Genomic DNA, 21,065 nt, shown 5'->3' with positions numbered 1-21,065 from the left:
CTATTCCGTCATATGCCGGGGAAATAGGGTTGCCAGATTACGTTCTTCAACGCTCAGATGAATATTTGGTCATTTTTGGTAAAAAAAAAAAATACAAATCATAATGAGATATCAAATGTCCTGCCAGCAATTTTGCAACACACGTTTATGATTTCCCCCAGATCTTGCAATTTACTAGTTTATTACTCTACTGGTTACAAGCTCATTAAGTCAGAATAACCTGTAAATTTTATATAATGCTAGATATCAGTTATCTTTGCTGAGACAGCATAATGAACAGCGTACCAAACCCACTCTTGCTCCTCATTCTAGACAACAATCAGCCGTAAAAAAAAAAGAATGCAGTTTATTGGCATGGACATGGACAGCATCCTCACTGAGCTGAACATTAAGCTCAATATCCAGTGTGTTAGCTTGGGAAATTATATCCTTTATGTTCATATGGTATACTAATAGACTAAAGAACAGTTTCTTGCAATCACCTGACAGCGTTGTACTAAATTTAGATGCTAGCATGTCCAGTCTGGCCCATGTTATTACTCTTACAAATTTTAAATGGCAAGCAAAAGACGCAAACTAAGTTAAGATCCGGGGTTGTGCTGCCAAAGAACAAGGACTTTATTTAGCAGAAGCAAAATAAGGCAGGTCTATATCAGTCTATGGAAGCACCCCAAAACACAGTCAAAGCACAATCCTTATATAACATCTTCAACCTGTGTAACATCCATCTTTTTGTTGTAAAACTGTTGCGATGACCAATATCCTAAGAAAACCTTGGTTCTGTCCAATTTAATAAAATAACAGTGGCAAACCCCATCCATCTTTATTTTTTTGTAAAAGTATCGTACGATTTATTCACTGCCCACACTACACCTGACCATGTATTCTTCTGACACGTTTATTACTCTTGACAAATCAGATCCTCATAAGGTAAAAGAAGGTCCAAGAAGTTAAGCCAAGGTGCACTGTGGTCACTAAAGCTTCAAATATGCTGATTCTAATCACACAATTATTTGCTGTGAGTATAGAAACACTTAAAAAAGGTCAAAAGCACCATATATTGTACATTAATAATGTTGTTTGCACTCTTTGATAACTTGTTTTTTTGCAGAACTATGATACTTCCAATACACTTCACACTCTACCATGTCTTTTTGCACATTACTGTATAATTACTGTGTTCTGTCACTGGACATTTTTACTTTATTTCTCTGACAATGCACAACTATACACCAACCAGGCATAACATTATGCCCACCTGCCTAATATTGTGTTGGTCCCTCTTTAGCTGCATTAACAGCATTAACTTTTTTCAGCAATTTGAGCTACAGGAGCTCATCTGTTGAATTGGACCACAGGGGCCAGACAACTCTCTCTTCTTGTTAATTTCTATGTGGATTAATTATTATTTTTTTGTACTTGGATTCTGCCCAATGACAATTAATTTTAGTCTAATTGATTCAAGTATAAGCTATCTGCTTGTTTTCTGTATGGTGTTACAGTAAGAGGCAAACATAGCAAATATATTACAATATAAAAATTAAATAAAGTTAAAAAAAAAAAAAAAAAAGGATCCTTCTATTGAGAAGTAATAGTGTCCAGTCATTGATAAAACATTTTAATAAAATAAAAAGTAAATGTACATTTCTTACAATTCTGCTCCAACAAAATTAGGCTGGTGTACATCCTCTCTTGGATCCTGTTCAAATTGTAGTTTAAAGCAGACACAATCTGGCAACCAGAGAGGGAAGGCGTATAGTGCGCAGAGAACAGAGTGATGACTCGACCTGCGTTGGTAGAGATGATGAGCATCTTCACAGGCCTTTAAATAAGCTCCAAAATCCTCCCGTTTTATAGACATGCACAAAATCTTTGAACACCATTCATATAGTTTAATAAGAGATAGCAGCAGCAGCAGATTAATCGCTTTGAAGAAACAAAAAATATCCTAGAAATTCTCACAGGCCTCCATAGGAGTCTGCATCCTACAGTACCATGAATGTAGTCAAATCTAATGAACTATATTATACTTCTAATAATTCTAGATACAATTTAAAACTATATGATATAATATTTTATTTCAGAATAACCATTATCATAACCATAACTATGGCTATGTATGCTAAACATTTTTCACAAATGCCTTTTTTTTTTTTTTTTCCACAGACGTAAAAACGGGTGAACAAATGTGGAAAATACTTCAGTATCTTCAGAAGGAATCAATGAAGATGCAATAGATAGACTGTGCTCCTCAAACAATATCGTTTCCAAAAAGCTTTCAGGGTCTTTTAATATCTTTAACATCTACAATGCTATGTCTTCTAAAACATAGGACAAGTATTTACATATATAAATTATTGAAGAATTGCTTTATAATGAGGCCAAAGGTTTGGAAGCAGTGCATTGCTTTGTAAAAGTTGAGAATGAAACATTTCTGCTATAATGTGTATAATAATAAGCAGTATTATTAACACACAGTTGAACAGATCTACATTGGTATACATTTAAATGCATTTAATATATATTTATATGCATTTTGTATAGAAATCTGAATGATGATATTATTCATTTATTTTCAGTCACAGCACAAACAGATCAGGGTGGCAGCAGACCATAGAACACTGGACACAAGGTGAGCATACTTTAGAACTTAAAATTTCTGCTTTTGTTATACTTTTGGCATGTAAAACAGGAGAGTTAGATATCACTTTGTAACTAATTCACTGAGATTATGTTAAAAATAAACATGGCATAAGCCACAGTTTAAATAAACAAACAAACAGACAGACAGACAGACAGACAGACAGACAATAAATAAATAAATATAACTCTATATATATATATATATATATATATATATATATATATATATATATATATATATATATATATATGTATGGTTTTCGTTCCATTTGGAGTAAACAAGAAAATTGTAAGGATTACCAAACAGAATAAATTTGTTAAATTCTAAACAATGCAAATTAGTTAAAAATCATTTAAATAAAACAAAATGTAAATACTAAGTTCTATTTATTTCAATTTGTCCATTCTCATACACTAAATGTGTTTTTGTAAAACTTTTTTAGCAAGTTTTAGAAAACAGTCATGGGAAAAATAAAAATACCCAGCTGAAAAAAAATAGTCATGTACAGTGGGAAATGACATCCAGTGATAAAGTATAAAAGCTTGAGATATGGGATCTCTTACACTAATTCATAAAATATTGCTATGCATTAATAAGATAAGATAAGCAGCAGACTTTCTTTAAACATTTTATGCATTTGTATAAGTATAAACATATTCAACATGTACAATTAAGCTTCCACTTAAGTACAAACCTTTCACCTTTATACATATTATAAATTCCAATAAGTCAAAGTCAGGTAATATTAGCCAGACCTGCATTTCTTACATCCGTTAGTGTTGGACTGAACATTGTACTTTGCACAGCAAGACAAGGGAATGTCCTCTTTAAAGCATATCAGGACCCTTGATATCCATCCACTGAGGAACGTCTGATTGGTAAAACCTTAACTACAGTTGATACACATTCTGACTGACACTTCCAGTATGAAAATGAACCTTGTTTCAAGGCACTTATTGTCACATGGTTCCATGTACAGAGTTTCATTGTGTGTCATTGCAGTAACATTTGAAAATGGTTGCTGTAATGTTGCACATCTATGCAGTTTGCAATGGCCAACAAATCATTCATCTACAGCACATCAAGCTTCAAATACAATCCATTTACTATCAAATGTATTCTTTTCTTTAGGCCCAAGGAAGTGCAGCATACTGCAACACAGGTCTAAATACTATACTAACAACTCTGGGATTTATCCATATACCTAAAATATAAATATGATCTTTCTTTTCTAGTAATCAAATTGATCTGTACTTTGCAGTGTCAACCCTCTGCCTCTGTGACTCATTAAGGAGTCATTGGCTTCCACAGTGGCAAGCCTGCTTCCTTAACGATACAAATACATTTCTGACTGACTACATTGATGTGACAGTCAGAATGAGGTAACACATGTCATCTCATCAGCAAGCTCATCTTCATCATGGCTCCTGACAATTTCCTCATCACTGTAGATCCCCCCTAAGTCTGTGTGATTATGGAAGCCGCCTCCAGAACTCCCTGTGCTGCCTCGACTTAGCAAGTCACTGGCCGCACTCTCCATTTCATCTATGGTCATTTGACAGGCATCTGCAATCTCCCGCTTGGCAAAAGCAACAAACTTGGGGTCCTTGGCATACAGGCCAAGGCCTTCGGAGATTAGTACCTGAAGAAAAGCATTTACATTTCAATAAAACAAAAACAAAAGTATAAAGAATACAAAATACAAAATATATACATTCAGCTTAGCTTATGCTTGGGCACAATAAGTTTGATTATTAAGTGAGTCAATGTTAAGAATATGAAATCTGAGAATCTTCATAATAGAGTCTAGTCTAAATCTCTTCAACCAAAATAACCTCAAGAGTGCAGTATAAAATCATGCAGAAAGTAGTGAAATGATTTGCACATATCTTGTCTATAATTTTGTGAGTCTACAACTAGTGTAAACACATTGATTAAAAGGAACTCAGTCTCCTGTGAGAAAATATTAAATGGATTCTATTTGGCTAATGAAAAGCAGATTGCAATATCATACACCAAATAATAACCAGGCATGCAATGTAGCAGTGTGGTGTGAAGGTGAAAGTTCAGGCTCTAGGCACGTGATTAAAGCACAAGCATGGCTGAAATTTTCTAAACCTTTCACAACATTTCTGTGAGGAAGAGAAGGCTAGAATTTCTCCATATTAAAGACAGACTGAGTGTGTGTCATATTATTTACCAAGTTTCTTGTAAATTGAATTTATCAAATAAAAATGTACAATCGCTTATAAATGTTGTATCTACTTTTAGAAATGTAATACTGTATTTTAAGAATTGTGTTAACTCTCTTATGTCTTACCGCCTCCACCAGGCTGTCAGCGCTGCCTCTCTTCTCGCTGTAATGCGGGCTGAGTTGTGTGGGCACTCTTAGGGTGGTGTAGGCCCTGTACGGCTGACCCGCTCGGCCTGCAACAGGCACACTGGCACCATCCTCAGCTTTCTTTTCCCAGAGGCCCACGCTGCATGCACCAGCTGACCTCTCATCCTCTACCAGTATAAGAGGGGCATAAAGAAGACGACTGCGGCGGGGGCTGGGGTTTGCCCAGGAGGCTGTGGAGCCTGTCGAAGAACGGCTGCTGCTGCGGCGTGAATCATAACTGCCATACGCCTGAGGGAAAAGATAGAATAAGAGAGGGAGAAAGACAAAGAGAGAGATAATAAAAAAGGATTACATTTAGTTTAGATGTATTATAATGCTAGGGCTACACAGATGATCAAATAAGAATCACGTGCTGCATGCTAAGCCATGTTTGCTGCGTGTGTGGCTTGCTATGGGTAGGAAAGTTTTCTTTTTGTGTTATCCCACTTGATGTGCCTACTCATTCCTGATTCCGGTGAACAATTTTGTATGGAATAATGTAATTATTAAATTCCTACAGTACTGTAGCAGATTGTCTTAACATGGCAGATGATTGTGAATGTTTAAATGTTTTTTTGTTTAAATGTTAATTACTAATTGCAAAAACACCAGAAATAGTTGAATATGTGAGCAAGCGGGTCAGCAATTATGCGTCATTTTAAAAACGAAGTTTAATTGTCCCGTTTGTGTCTCATGCTTTAGGATGTTGTATGTAGTATCTGGTGAAATTGCACATGGAAGTTGCGCTTGAATCAAACTGCATTGATAAATGAATCAAGAGCATAATATTTTTTTTTTTTACTATTCTTAGGATCAATATAGAACTATGTAGCTCTCTAAAAAAAAGCAGAATTTGCACTAATCAGATATAGTGCACATGGATTATAGAGTGCATATGAGGTGCCTAACTGTGTATGTGCATCTAATTCAGGATGAGGTACCTGTGAGCGTGCTCTACAGGGTGGAATATTCTGGTGGTAGGTGCCTGGAATGGGGAGATCATCACTGCTTCCCTGTCGTCTCAAACACTGAATGGTGAAAGATGATTTCCTGCCTAAAATGATGCAAAAGTGCTTGTTATAAAATATACCCACACTTTAATTTTAAGATTTTCTATGAAGGGGGAAGATTTTCAGTTAAAATAACTTCCACTTGCAGAGTAGACTAAAGACTCTTGAGGTATAGTCTATTTACCAACATTTGCTTTTGAATATGAAATAACTCAGTTACTGGAACCTTTGAAAATTTGGAAGTAATGTTTGGTTTGGCCTATGAAAATATTCAAATACAATTTAAAACAAAAATGTATAAATCATTCCCATGATTTCTAACGAGTGAGAAATAGTAACAATAATGGTATTAGTAGTGTTGAAAGGTAATGTGTGGTGCATCAGTCTTGTTGGGATTTTAAAACATTGTGCACTCATTAGTAAGTTCTTATTCAAAAGGGATAATGTGAAATGTTATCTACAGACAAACGTGAGACAAAGAGTGCTTATAAACATGTTCATAAAATAAAAACATAAAAATATTCAGGTGCAGAGATCATGTGATATGATGTGTGAGGGTAATCTGACCATTGATTGATTGTAGATAACTAGACTTCTTTTTTATATAGTTTTGTACGTTATTTTGGTTGACTAAATTGTTTCTATGCAAAGTGTGCCTGTAATTGATAAAGTGGACACTGAACATGAATATACATTAAAAATAATTTAATAAAGTACTACATAAAATCTGTGGTACTGGGTTTTAAAATCTATGATTGTAACTATTATGTCTTAATATTTTCCACTTACTGCAATGCTTAAAAGGAGGAATGATTGAAAAAGCAAGCAATTATTTAATGTACCAGTGGGGGTTGCAGGCAAGAGTCGTCTTCTGGCTGACTTTTTGGCCTCACCATAAATGCTGCCACATTGGTTATTGTATGCAGGCTGTCCACCATATGCATGCATGGGCCCTTCATCTCTGTAGCCATGCCTGCGAAGAGATACATAACTAAAAGGTGAACAAGTTTCAAACTTGGTCAAAGATCAACAAAAAACAGATGAGGTTTGTTTCAGAGAATTTGATTATTGCTGTCTGTTTTGGTAAAACTTTTACAAAGCAGGTATATTTGCTGCCGGTATTGTTTATTTGTGCATGTTCAAATCTCTGTCTACTTGGAGAGTGCAGTGCAGGGGTGCAACTACACATTTGCTGAGGGGTATGCAATATGAATGTTGGCGCCCCCACCTCCTCCCAAAAAAGAGTGATAAAAACAAGAATAAATACACTACATGCAATGGGCCCCCCATGTGCTGAACCCCTATGCACTTCATATACTGCAAACCCCATTTGCGTGCCTTTTGTAAGTGCATTGGCTATTCCAACTAGGGTATGGTAACGGCCCAGGATACACTATCATCCTGACCAAGATAAGGGGTTCCCTTTCAGGAACACGAGCTGCGTCAAAACGCTTTGGGAACGCCCCGTGTTGTCAACGCTCTGAATCACGTGTGGAATCCGGCTAATAGGCAAGTCGTGACATCATCCGCGGTAACGTCGTGTAAACCAGGAAGCTACAAAATGGCTGAGCAATGGTAGCGACATTAGCTTCTGTTGTTCTGGTAAGCGCTTTGTGTGTGAATCTGTGCAGCATGGCTAGAAAACAAACTACCTTTCCGTGTGTCCCTCCTTGCCCACGTTTCATTACGGGGGGAGACACACATAAACTTTGTGATGTTTGTTTGGGAGTAGAGCATGCTCAATCAGCTCTCGAGAGAAGCTAGCGAGTTTACGGACTCCTCACAGCTTGTGCTGTTCAAGGAGCTTCTGGAGGTAATGACGCAAGCCGTGTCCAAGCTAGAGTTAGCTTGGCCGGGTAAGAAGCAGAAGCAACGCGTTCCCAGTATGCTGGATTTTTCTGCATCCCGCATCACAGCCCCGCGCTGGGGCCTACCGTTTTTTCCCGACCTGCTCCATATGAGACCCCTCCAGTGGTAGCTCAGAGACAGAGAGTTCTCCCGAGGGGGCAGCCCACTCCGTACTATCAAGGTTTCGAGGCGAGCTCTTCGAACCTTAGATATATGGTGAGAACACACGTTCCTGTCTCAAGGCCCCGTCCTGGGAGCGCATTGTCGTTGCGTAACGCTAACGACGAACGCATCCCTCATGGTGGCACAGGCATGTACATCCCGGGCCAAATTAATTGGAGAGCAGAGGTCCAGAGGTGTTGAAGCAGATATGGCAGAGATATTACAGAGCCCAGGTGGATCTTTTTGCGACCCGGGAGACTTTGCACTGTCCCCTCTGGTTCTCTCTGGGGCTGGACGCCATAGTGTTGCTGGGGAAACACCCTCTCGTGACATGTTTCCTACCCAGAGGCTGAGGACCAGGATACTACCCAGATTGCCTGTGTGGGATTTGGCCGTCGTGTTGGCGGCTCTATCTAAACCTCCCTTCGAGCCTTTGGCCGAGGTTGCCCTTAAGTTCTTGTCGGTAAAGACTGCCTTTCTTTTGGCGATTTCCTCCCTTAAGAGGATTGGGGGCTTACAGGCTCTGTCTGTGGCCCTGTCTCTCCTGGAGTTTACCCCTGGCATGGCCATTGCCTTTCTCTACACTAAAACTGGGTATGTGCCTAAGGTGCCTACGGCTCCCTCACGACCTGTCGTTTTGCAGGCATTCTGCCCTCCTCCTTTCCTAGCTCCAGACCAGGAAAAGCAAAATCAACTGTGTCCAGTGTGAGCACTGGATACATAACTCCACAGGACGAGTCCGTAAAGAAAGTCAGAGCAACTGTTTGTCTGCTATGGCCCTCACAGGAAAGGCTTTCCTGCCAATAAGCGGACTCTCAGCATATGGATAGTGGATGCTATTACCACAGGTTATAAGTCCTATGGTCTTCCCACCCCTTTCGGAGACAAGGCTCATTCAACCCGGAGTACGGCGGCCTCTATGGCCTGGTCCGTGGGGTTCCCCTACATGACATATGTAACGCTGCGTTCCTGAAAGAGAACGGCTCTAGATTAAATATGTAACCCTAGTTCCCTGAGGAAACGAGACGCTGCGTCGACAGGTCATACTCCCTGCATCCCTGCGGCACTTTCCTTCTCTTTTTTCGGAAGCTTATGTCTCTACCATCGATCAGCCATTTTGTAGCTTCCTGGTTTATGCGACACTGCCCGCCGATGACGGCACGACTTGCCTATATAACGCGGGGCATTCCCAAAACGTTTCGACGCAGCGTCTCGTTCCCTCAGGGAACTAGGGTTACATACATAACCTAGAGACATTACTAAAGATGAATGATAAAAACATTATTCTAGTTATCCTAGTCATTCTAACAGTTTATTCATTTTAAATCAAGTATGGTGATTTTCACTGCTAGAAAAACCTGCAGCTCATGTAAGCAACTCACTCATCTTTTATAATGTACTATCATTGCTCTTACTGGTTTCTATGTGTTGGTGTACAGTGTATGTGATGTATGAGATAATTATTTGTTTATTTGTTAATTGCGGACGTTTGGACTCAGTAAAGTGACCATTTAAAAAGCACCATATATACTTTTTTTTATAATTATTTTAAATCTGCTAAAGTGAAGTTCATTTTTCAACCCAGACACCCACACATCTTTATATTACAATATGCTATTTTTATATATTGGAATGTATTGAGCTATTTACACTATATTTAATTTTCACAATGGTGCACAGTGTAGGAGGAGAAAATAAGACCTTTCTCTGGGAGTTATGACCTCTTCATCTTCTTCCCTCCTGTGAAAAATCTGCTCTCTATGGTACCCCTCCTCTCCTTCTACACTTCGTGAAATAGAAGAGCTAAAGTGCTCCCTTGAGTCTCTCCTGTGTGTTGGATGAAGCGACACAATGTCATGACAAACAACTAAACAACAACATATAAAAAAGAAAAAATGATTGGAATATCAAGCTGAGTTCTGGACTTACCGTGGATGCATGTGATATGAAACTCTATAAACAAACAGAAAAATAGTTAAAAAGTAAAAGGTAAATAAATAGTGGTTAATCACACACACCGATTGCAGCAATTGCAATAAGTGTATGTATACAATAAAAAGCATTGTGGTGTTTGTTCATGGTTTTTCCACAAAAACATAATAAAATTTTGTTTGATTAAATGACCAAATTCACCAGTCTACCACTTCTCAAGATGCGTCTTCTCAAGACACTGATATTGTATAATGAATGGGTAATGATCTGTTTTTGGTTGTTTTCAGGCCTAATTGTCAATGCAGAAATTAGTATGTAAAAAAAGTTAAATTCTCATAAAATAATAAAAAGGGATTTTCTGAGAATATTAGTAGATCTGGTATGTAAAAGGTCTGTAAATAAACAAATGTCATGTTACTAGATTGGATTTTTGCCACCTTTAGAAGTGGTGCAATATGTGACGTTTAAATTATTGTTATCATTTCTTTTTTTATCATATATTATTCTGAATACTCATGTGACTGCTGGCTCTTGACATTTTCCTGGGTTCAGCAAGGCCAGTATTGTTGGCAAAAATTTGAAATTGACAAAGATTTCCATGCTAAATATTTAAAAATGTGTGCTTTCAGTTTACTGCAGAACAAAGAATTATCAAAACTTATAACAATCAGAAAAATATTAAATAATGAGTCTTTTTTAGGGTTCTGTTTGAGTTGTAATCTCACCTGAGTCTTGGAGTGACTAGTAAGAGAGATTGTGTTATTTTATTGAAACAGTCACAATACTATACATATTAACAGTGTCTCTGACCTCTTTGATGGTTGGTCAATCACACCATTCTTGTGCTGGAAGTAGAGGGAGGAACGTCTGTTTTCTCCACGTCTAAATTTCTCCTGCTCTAAGATGATGCCGCTACCATTTGGTGTTCTGGTTAATGAATTCCTGTGACTAAGGCCTCCATTGGAGAAACCTTCTCCTGACATAGCAGCGGATGAAACTGTTGGTGTGGAGACCACAGAGGAGCGGCGGTCTGGGAACTCTGCGTTTCCAGCATAACCATTTTGATTCTAACAAAGCAGAGACAGAGAAGACTATAATTCTTGCTAATGTTGAATTATGCTAAAACCATGATAGGTATGTAATGAAATTAAAAGGTGTAGCCTATTTTTGTTCTAATATTATAAAATAATATTTAGTACTGACTCATAAAACAACTTAAGATCATGTGCTGATCTAAAAATATATGTTGAAAAAAGAAAAGTTTGCATTTAAAGATTTCATACGGCAGTGTTGTAGCATCATGACATTTTGACAACCAATACCTTATTTAAAACCGAATTGATTGTTTATTTTGGTACAGCATGTAGTTGCCCGATTACCAGGTTAACACTTGATATTCACTGTGTCAGTAAAGCAGATCTTTAGGCAGACTAAATGTTTAACCTCTACATTTGTTAAGCTGCCTCCTTTAAAATGTTGTTTTGGTTAACGCAATTGTATCAGATGTCTTTGGCATAAAATATTCCCTTTACTTGAACTCAGAAACCTAAACCTGCTCTAAAATAACAATTTCCCTGTACACAAAGACAGTTACATGAGGAAATGGTTCACATGGGTTGAAGTCTAAGATCTTGAGTGGCCTGCTATTGAGCTCTGACCTCAGCCATATTAAACAGCTTTGGGATGAATTGGAATGCTGATTGCACCCAAGGGCTCTTCATCCTACATTAGTACCTGACTTTACTAATATACTTGTGGCTAAATGAGCACAAACCTCCACAACCACAAACCAAAATCGAATCTATCCAGAGTTTATTACAACAGCAAATGGGATCTAATCATGAAATGGGCTGTTTAAAAAAGGCATATGAATTTTATAGTCTGGTGTCCACAAAAGCTTTGTCTATATAATGTGCATATAAACAATAAGTTCTCAAATGTTTCTTTAAGATACCATACAGCATACCTCATCCTCATCAAGTTCTTCCTCCAGGTCCTCCTCGTCCTCCTCGAGGTCTGCATTGATAGCTAGGCGAATCTCTGGCCCAAGATCTTGTAGGGTGCGCAGACCCGCCTGACACAGATGCAAATGGAGAAAAACAGGGACACAGTATATATGCTGCACAAGCACTTAGCATATACCCACTTTTCGAATTTTTATTTGATTTTATGTTATGTTATGTTTATTTATTCATTTAAACCAACAAACTCACAAGCGCCTCAGGTTCTGACAATAAATACGTTTCTGACAGAATATATTAAGCTAGTTGTTGCTTGTACTGGAACAAATGCAATTTTAATAAGCAATTTTCATATATTTGTGGTTTCAATTTACATTACATATCGTTCTGTAAAATTTATATCTGACTTCTCTTTTTGCTGCAGGGGGAATAAATAAAGATCGAGATTAATTCTGTAAATGTTAAAATGGCTGATACATGACAGTTTGATTGGAAGGTTTTTCCATCCCTCTAACATTAAATGCAGTATAAATAAATATTATTACAAACATAACTGTAAAGTAATAAAGATAATACTGAATACATGAATATGTAAAATATAAAGGGAATGCTACAATGTCAGGAGAAAATGTTTCGGTATAATATGAGTACTCTGAGATATATATATATATATATATATATATATATATATATATATATATATATATATATATATTTATGTATATGTATAAATGTATTGTTTTACGATTTTATGATTATAAAATGTTATAATATTTTGAGCAGACAAGGTTAAACATGTACCTGTAGAGCTGATGGCCTTCTTGGATCTGGGTCTCCCAGACCCACTTTCTCTTTTCTCTTACGGAACTTCCTGAAGTAATCCTGAATTAAGAATGTGGCATAAAACTTGCCCACAGTCACTTCCTCTGCTATTAAACACACAGTGAGAAAAATGATAATATGATGAATCAGCCATACACTGTGGAAGGTTGGATGAATAAATGAAGGAAGTTTGTTTAATAAAGGAAAAGCCCTGGCAAAAAAACTCCACATGAACACGTGTAAATTAGTGCACTGCTTCTAATGAAAGAGCAAATCAATTCATTTAAAATAGATTTACTTCAGTTCATAAGGAAGCACAAGTTAACACAAATCACAGCATACCAAATGCGTTCTATGAATGAATATAAAATGCTATAAAAAATGAAAAGGAGGAAAAAATAATTTTACTACGATCTGAAAAGCTCTATAGAGCATATTTATGGAATCATAAGCCTCGAAGCAGCCTTTAAGCATGAGATAAAAATCAAAGTGATTCTTCTCACCAGCAGGAGGAGGAATAACCTCATCTAAAATTTTGGGTTTCATGCGTTTCCAGATCTTCTTAATGATGACCCTCAGCTCCTCATTCTCCTGGTCTGGGTGACCTAAGGATCGAGCAGTGTTATTAGACAGAATTGACTCAAATAGAAATTCATTCCATTAATAAACCCAACTCGGCCTCCTCTGTTTGTTGATTTTCCATTACATGGTCTTATTAGAATATCATGGTCCAAATGCTTACTGTTCACAGGGGAAATGACAGAGAGACTTCAAAGCTGACTTCTTCAATACCAAGCATCTCTGAATGGTGTGTTAGTAAATCTGCTCATGTGTGTGGCCAAGTCTCTTTATAGAGACCAGATATAGTTTTATCACTTATTTGGGACATTTCGCAGGACCAAATGTTTCTTTTCTATTTAAAAAGTTTTTATTTAAACTGAAATTGACTTACTGTTGTTAAAAGTTTTATTGGCTATGGTACTTACCTTCAGTTTTAATCTTCAGCGCAGTTCTGACAAGGGCAAACAGAGTAGCGTTGAAGGTCACTGTACCATCTGAGTTTAGGGGCATGTTCATGGCAACCAGACGCTAGCAGGGAGCAAGAGAACGGGAAGCAAAGTTTGTAACAGGATGGGGTGCGTGAGAGAGCTTAAGCATCTAAAAGCACATAGTACTATAATGTGTACGAGATTGTTTATATACTGTAAAGGAGATGAACCGTAGTACAATACTCATACTGCGTACATACATACTTTTTTTCATGTGTGTGTATGAAGTACCTTGCAGGCCACACGGTGGGGACAAAGTTTTCCAAATCCCAAAGGAGGCTGGATTCTCCTAAGCAGAGCCACCACATCTAGGTGCTTTATCCGACCCCTTTATGCGACACACACACACACACACACACACACACACACACACACACACAAACATGCACAAACATGCACACACATGCACACACACGCACACACACACAGAGCACATTCTAATAAGGCAGAGATAGACTTACTTTTTTTTTTTTTTTTTAAACAGAGAAATTAATCTTACTTAGCTTCTGGGTCGTACTCTGACCAAATCCTTTTGAATTCATCGAGATGATGTGGCCCCAAAATTGACCAATCACGTGTCAAGTAGTCAAAATTGTCCATGATAACAGCAACAAACAAATTTATAATCTGAAAAATTTTAAATTGCACATAGTAAGAATTAATAAGTGGCAAATCTAAAGTATATGACACTCCCAGTAAGCCAAAATTATGGACTTTGTGGCATATTGATTAAAAAACAAAATCTACAGCTTTATCAAATTCACCCTATACATACTGTGTTTTTTAGGTAAACAAACCTGTAACCATTAATGTTTAGGGTTATAAAAATGTTATGATTTAAGTTTTGCCTATAGGATATAGACAAAATGTATGAGACATATTTTTTTATCAATATCTATAAATATACAGTATTTTCAGAGATTATTTGAAGAACAAGACCATTTGCTTTGTTTTTACGATCAATTGAAGCCTTTTTGGGTTTGACAACCCAAACTCAATAGTGTCATTACTAAAAAGTGTCATCACCAAAAGGTTTCACAGGCAGCAATGAAGGTATCACAACCCAACTTTTTTGTCATATAAATATAATTTAAATCATTCTTTAGCAGTAAGAATCAGGACATTTTACAAAGATGAGACACAAAAGATCTGGAACTGGAGTTTAACCTCTACCAATATGAAGGAAAAAACTACATGTAAAGTAAGAAAAGAATTTGAAGTATCAAAAGTTGTTGATCATTCATGGTGGAGATAATACCATGGTTTGGATTCGCATGGACGACTAATCTTTATTGGTGATGTCACTCATGGTGGTAGACAGAGAATTCATTCATTTTATAGAAACATTCTCTCTAATAATTTACAGAGAAATGCATTCAAACATACTGGAAAGAAACCTAATCTTGCTGCAAGAAAACGACCCAAAACACATTGCCAACAAAACAAAGGACTTCATCACTGAATAAGGTGTCTGGTTTCAGACTTAACCAGACCTTAACCATAAGAGAATGCATTTCACCTCCTTTAAAGGAGACTGAAGGGAGAAACCAGAAAGGGCTGTGTTACAAACTAAAAAAAAAAGCAATAGTCAGTAAACAATAAGCGAAGGACACACACATCCCTCCTGAAACTCCAATAACTCAACTCCTCAGGTCCAGATGTACAGTATATGGATTGAAGGGGAGATGCTACACAGTGGTCAACATGGCACTGTCCCAAGGTTTGTTCAGATGTGTTACAGCCATCAAATTCAAAATCACCTTATTTTTTCATTAAAATAGTCAGTTTCCTAATTTTATACATTTTATATGTTTTTATGTCCTATTATAAATAATTTATGAATCTGCAAATCATGTCATTCTGCTCTTATTTAAAGTATACATAGCAAACAACCTGAAAAAAGGAATATAAATTTAACCTTTTGTTAGGGCTATTTTAAGAAAAAACAAAAGATTTACTTTTTTACTTTTTGAACTTTGGTTGAAAGTTTCATAAAGCAAGTATTTCTTAATTTACAGTTTTACAGCAAGTTATAAAACCATTGTATGATTTTATGTATCCTTATTATACTACTCCCTCAATTTCTCCTGCAAATAATGTCTTTGTAGATGTTAAATAAAAGTACCATTGATCTCTTTACACTTTTTTGCAGCACTGAATGTGACATAAAAACAAATGTCATGATACAAGCTGTACTGTATATCATGAAAACGGTTTTAGATGTTGTTGTATAACGTTATTGGCCACCACTAGAGATAGTGCTGAAATGGGATGACTCCCAATACTGAGAAGAGCGCTTATATACAATATACATTAATCACACTTCAAATCCAAATCCATTAAATTTAAGCAAGTACCTAAAATTATTTCTGTATGAAAATATTTATTAATAGCACTTTAAGGTGAGGTGTTTGTGGGTGGCTAAATAAAATCTAATTTACCAGGAAAACCTTGATTTTTGTACTCAAGTAGTTTTGTTAACATTCAAAATGCAAATCAAAATAAAATAATGAAAAATAGATTTTTGTTACCAAGAAAGCACAAAGCATGAAGAAGCTAATGAAGTAGACAATGGCAAAATTGCTGCCACAGGTAAATTCTTCTCCAGGCTCAAAGTCTGACTCTGCATCACAACGCTTCCCTGGTAGACTCGCCAACATGATCTCCTGCCATGCCTCACCTGTAGCACACCTACATCTCACACACAAACACACACACACACACACACACACACACACACACACACACACACACACACACACACAGAAGAGATATTATACATGGAGTATACTATTAAAGCAAGACACAAATGTTTAAATGCCACTGAATACAATGTTAACACTGAAATATATTATCTTGAAAAACCACACATCTACATTTATTTGTTTCACATACAACCCCAATTCCAAAACAATTTGGGATGCTGTGTAAAATGTAAATTCAATGATTTGCAAATTTTATGAATCCATATATGTCCCACAATAAAACAAAACAAAAAACATATACAATTTTTAAATTAAGGAAATATACCATTGTATAAACTCTTTTACTTGGAAGTCATGCTATTGTAATATATGCAATATGCAGTTTAGCATTGTCTTGCTGAAATATCCAAAAACTCGCAATGTTTTTAAGAAGACATTTTAATTTCCTTCTTCTTAACAGATTGCCACTTTGCCTCAGTACATGTTAAAAGATTTTTGGCTCAGAGAGGATGGTGCTGTTTTTGGATCATGTTCACACATGCCTTCTTCTTTGCAAGATAAAGATTTAACCAGCATTTGTGGATGACATGGCAGACTGTGTTCATAGACAATGATTTCAGCAGGTGTTAATGAGCCCATGCATTAATTTCCATTACAGAATTATAACTGTTTTAAATGCAGTGACACCCGAGGATCACAGGCATCCAATATTGATTACCCCCCTTGTCCCTGCACACAGCGATTTTCCCAGATTCTTTGAAACTTTTGATGATATTATGTACTGTAAATTATGAGATATTCATTGTTTTTGGAAATTTATAAAACCTTTATTCTGAAACTGTTCCACAATTTGTAGACCCAGTCTTTAACAGATTGGTGAAGCTCTGCCATCTTTACTTCTGTGAGACTTTGCCTCGCTAAGACATTATTTATACCCAATCATCTTACTGACCTGTTGCTAATTACCCTTATTAGTTGCAGAATTTTTCTCCAGCTGTTTCTTTTTAATAAAACCTATGTTTTCCAGACTTTTATTGTCCTGTCACAACTTTTTTTGAAATTATTTTTTGGGCTAAAATGTTACATTTCCTCAGTTAAAACATTTGATATGTTTTCTATGTTCTATTGTAAACAAAATATGGGTTAACGAGATTTGCAAATCATTGTATTTTGTTTTTATTTACATTATACATAGTGTTCCAACTTTTTTGTTAATGGCGTTGTAAATCTTTAAATTTGTTTATTTCAGTTTTCAAAAATTACATTTTTTTGTGTTTCTTAGTGGTAACAAACTCACATTAAATGATTCCGAATGTAATCATTTAAATATTTAAATGTTGGTTGCAAATATTTAATTATATACTAATATACTCTCTCTCTCTCACCTGAAGAGTAGCAACACCGCCTGGGGAAACGTCTGGAAGTTGTTATTGCGGTTGATTGGCGTGTGGGCCTGCATTGCAATCTTCCCAAAAGTCTATGAGAGAAAGACCATCAGATAAGCATTTGAGCCCCTGAAATACAGATAGAGCAGTAGGTTTGTGTCTATCGCTACAATGTTCATTAATTCATGTACATATCTATTAAGACTACTCTGTATTTGTGACATGTGCCCCACCCACCTGCATACCAATCACAGCGTAGATAAAGAAGATCATAGCAATAAGAAGAGCTACATAAGGCAAGGCCTTCGGGACAAGCAAAACAAAATAAATTACTTTTGTTTGAACTTTCATGTTAATAATGACAGATGAGTTGTGAGTGTATGTGATGCTGTCTGACCTGGAGAGATTTAACAAACGTCCAGAGCAGCGTGCGAATGCCTTCCCCCTTACTAAGCAGTTTAACCAATCGCATCACACGGAACAGACGGAAGAAGGTGATTGAAACGCGAGAACTATCCTCTGAACTCTGTGGAAAGAGTAAAAAAACAGACATTTTAGAAAAACAGTAGACATTCAAAAACTGTTTATTTAGGCTGTGCAATAGCAACACCTTAAAGTTTTGTGCAATAACAACTGTGCAATAACACCATTTTAATCTGTGCAATATCTTATCATATCTTATCTTAAAAGTCATAGCATACTTAAATTATATATATATACACACAAATATGCACTTTGTGTAAATTTTATTGAACTTTTAGATCAATCCTGACTCATTAGAATGAGTCTAATTAACTGGAAATGTCCAGCTCATTAGACTAATTAGTATTGTACCTAGAATGTGTTTTCCTCTCATGATTTTATAGCGCTATGCCAATTCATTAAGACAGGGATGTCCAATCTTTCTCACAAAGGGCCGATGTGGGTGCAGGTTTTGATTTCAACCAATTAAGGTCCACACCTGACAGTCATTAAATCATGAAATTTAAACAGGTAGGGTGTGGACTTGCTTGAATCGAATAAAAACCTATGCCCACACCGGCCCATTGTTAAAAAGATTAAGTATCAGTGTAGACTATGTAGACAGAAGTGACACATTTTGTGTTCATATTTATTTCAACACAATGAGCTCAGAGACTCACACTAAACTCTGTCACCACGATGTCCACCACACTCCCGACCACAATAAGAGCATCAAAGGAGTTCCAAGCATCAGTAAAGTAGTGCTGCAGCCAAATCAAATAGCAAACTTCAGTTACAGCTTGACATGTCAAAAAGACAACTAACACATAAACTGATTATTTACGGCAAAAAAAATTGTAAGTAATGTAAATCTGATAGATAAGAACAGAACCTTGAGTCTAAGAGCTAATAACTTGACAATCATCTCCACAGTGAAGAGGCCTGTAAAGACCATATTGAGAATGTCCATGACATAACTGAAGAGTTTGGACTGCTCATAATGCTGAAAAGGCATGAGACATACCATTAGACAAATAATGCCCAAAACTGTACAATCAAAAATAATATATTATTGAAGTTAACATGATAAATTTTGAAACATTTAAGCCAGTTCGATTGTTTGCTAAAGACATGCTACATGCAAATTCAAACAAAATTTGCTGTTAAAAAATCTGTTAATAAATAATTACATTTCTAATTCTATAATAACTAAACTAGCTACAATGTATTATAAATTATTACACATGATTAAAATTATTTTTAATATAGTTAAATATTTACCTACTACACATTTTTCATTAAAAGGTCTGTAGTTTACCTGAATAGCCAAAGTGACTGTGTTGAGGAGAATCAAGACAAACATGATGTACTCAAACCCTGTGGAGTTGATCATAGACCAGAATTTATACTGCACTGGGTTCCTTGGGATGTACAGCTTTAACGGCTGGGCTTTCAGAGCATATTCTACACACTGTCTCTATATGAATAAAAGAGGCAAAGACCACCTTTGAAAACCATGATGGTGACACAACATAGTCAAGATGCAGAAATTTGGTAACATTTCATTTCTAACCTGGTTCTTGTCCAGCTCACAGTTTTTAAACTCAGCCTCTCCCTGGTCACGGAATGTGATGATGACGAACCCCACAAAGATGTTCATCATGAAGAAGGCGATGATGATGATGTAGACAATAAAGAAGATCGAGATCTCCACTTGATAGTTGTAGATGGGGCCATGGTGCTCAGAGTTGGCATCGATGGCTTTGTAAAGAAGTCTAAAATAGGACAGGGACAGAAGATAGCTCCTTAGTGCAAGATGCAGAGTCACCTTTGACCTGTGATGTCACACCATAAGTTTAATTAATTATAATTAATTAACTTACGCAGGCCAGCCCTCGAATGTGGACACAGTGAACAGGGCCATCATGCCCATCAGTACGTTGTCAAAGTTAAAATCGCTGTTGTGCCAGATGCGCTGCCGCACTAGCGGGAGGGTCACATCACCATCTTTATAGATCACGAATGTGCCTCTATGTCACACACACACACACACACACACACACACACACACACACACACACACACACATACACACATACACACACATATACACAAACACATACTTTGGCAACAAAACTTAATAAAAGCATAATGACATTTTATAAAGTCCACCTTGATAAAAGCCATACAAGGTTTGCATTTACAGTAGACAGTATCACTCACTTGCACTGCTCAGATGTGTGTTTTGCCTCATCTGTACACCGATAAAATTTACCCTGAAAAATAAGCCAATATTTCATGCTTATAAGCTCAACTTGCTCTATCAGAGAGACCCCTACTGTTCTAACCTTATCTTTCTGTTTGTTATTTATCTATCATCTTTTAAGGCAATACAATTTAATTGTAGAATGCATTTTAAAATAAATGTCCAATATATCATTCCATTATGTTGATAAATGTCTCTATTCAAATGATGGGTTACTTTATGTAATCCTGTTTTTTTTTTCTATCTTCACTCTGTGTTTCACAATGGGAGATTTAGACCACTCCCGGATTGCATGTGATACCTAATTACATGGGCTCCTAGCACTGCATGTGCTAAGGACAACTCAGACACATTAAATCTCTAAAATCACACATAAGTGTGTGACATAGCCCAACTAGCTGCTGAACAAATATCAAACAAAGACTCACCATTTATTGCT

General features: G+C 36.5%; 1 protein-coding gene across 2 annotated transcripts in view; it reads right to left on the bottom strand.

Annotated features, from left to right (window-relative positions):
* Positions 1 to 2,907: 2,907 nt before the first annotated feature.
* Positions 2,908 to 21,065, bottom strand: part of cacna1fb (calcium channel, voltage-dependent, L type, alpha 1F subunit) — a 52,073-nt gene continuing 33,915 nt past the window's right edge. For both annotated transcript variants that reach the window (XM_046871217.1, XM_046871218.1), the window contains 23 exons: positions 20,584 to 20,636; positions 20,244 to 20,390; positions 19,934 to 20,135; positions 19,679 to 19,837; positions 19,253 to 19,363; positions 19,041 to 19,124; positions 18,296 to 18,424; positions 18,136 to 18,201; positions 17,899 to 17,990; positions 16,340 to 16,499; positions 14,308 to 14,435; positions 14,040 to 14,136; positions 13,746 to 13,848; positions 13,263 to 13,364; positions 12,739 to 12,866; positions 11,943 to 12,050; positions 10,787 to 11,043; positions 9,974 to 9,997; positions 9,746 to 9,871; positions 6,877 to 7,007; positions 5,966 to 6,078; positions 4,965 to 5,273; positions 2,908 to 4,286 (listed from right to left, as the gene is read on the bottom strand). In XM_046871217.1, coding sequence (XP_046727173.1) covers positions 4,017 to 4,286; positions 4,965 to 5,273; positions 5,966 to 6,078; positions 6,877 to 7,007; positions 9,746 to 9,871; positions 9,974 to 9,997; positions 10,787 to 11,043; positions 11,943 to 12,050; positions 12,739 to 12,866; positions 13,263 to 13,364; positions 13,746 to 13,848; positions 14,040 to 14,136; positions 14,308 to 14,435; positions 16,340 to 16,499; positions 17,899 to 17,990; positions 18,136 to 18,201; positions 18,296 to 18,424; positions 19,041 to 19,124; positions 19,253 to 19,363; positions 19,679 to 19,837; positions 19,934 to 20,135; positions 20,244 to 20,390; positions 20,584 to 20,636 — 3,099 coding nt within the window. In that variant the 3' untranslated portion in view covers positions 2,908 to 4,016. The remainder of the gene's footprint in view (positions 4,287 to 4,964; positions 5,274 to 5,965; positions 6,079 to 6,876; positions 7,008 to 9,745; positions 9,872 to 9,973; positions 9,998 to 10,786; positions 11,044 to 11,942; positions 12,051 to 12,738; positions 12,867 to 13,262; positions 13,365 to 13,745; positions 13,849 to 14,039; positions 14,137 to 14,307; positions 14,436 to 16,339; positions 16,500 to 17,898; positions 17,991 to 18,135; positions 18,202 to 18,295; positions 18,425 to 19,040; positions 19,125 to 19,252; positions 19,364 to 19,678; positions 19,838 to 19,933; positions 20,136 to 20,243; positions 20,391 to 20,583; positions 20,637 to 21,065) is intronic.

Source organism: Silurus meridionalis, chromosome 17, assembly GCF_014805685.1.
Source record: "Silurus meridionalis isolate SWU-2019-XX chromosome 17, ASM1480568v1, whole genome shotgun sequence".
Classification (NCBI taxonomy): domain Eukaryota; kingdom Metazoa; phylum Chordata; class Actinopteri; order Siluriformes; family Siluridae; genus Silurus; species Silurus meridionalis.
This window is presented reverse-complemented; position numbering and strand designations above follow the sequence as displayed.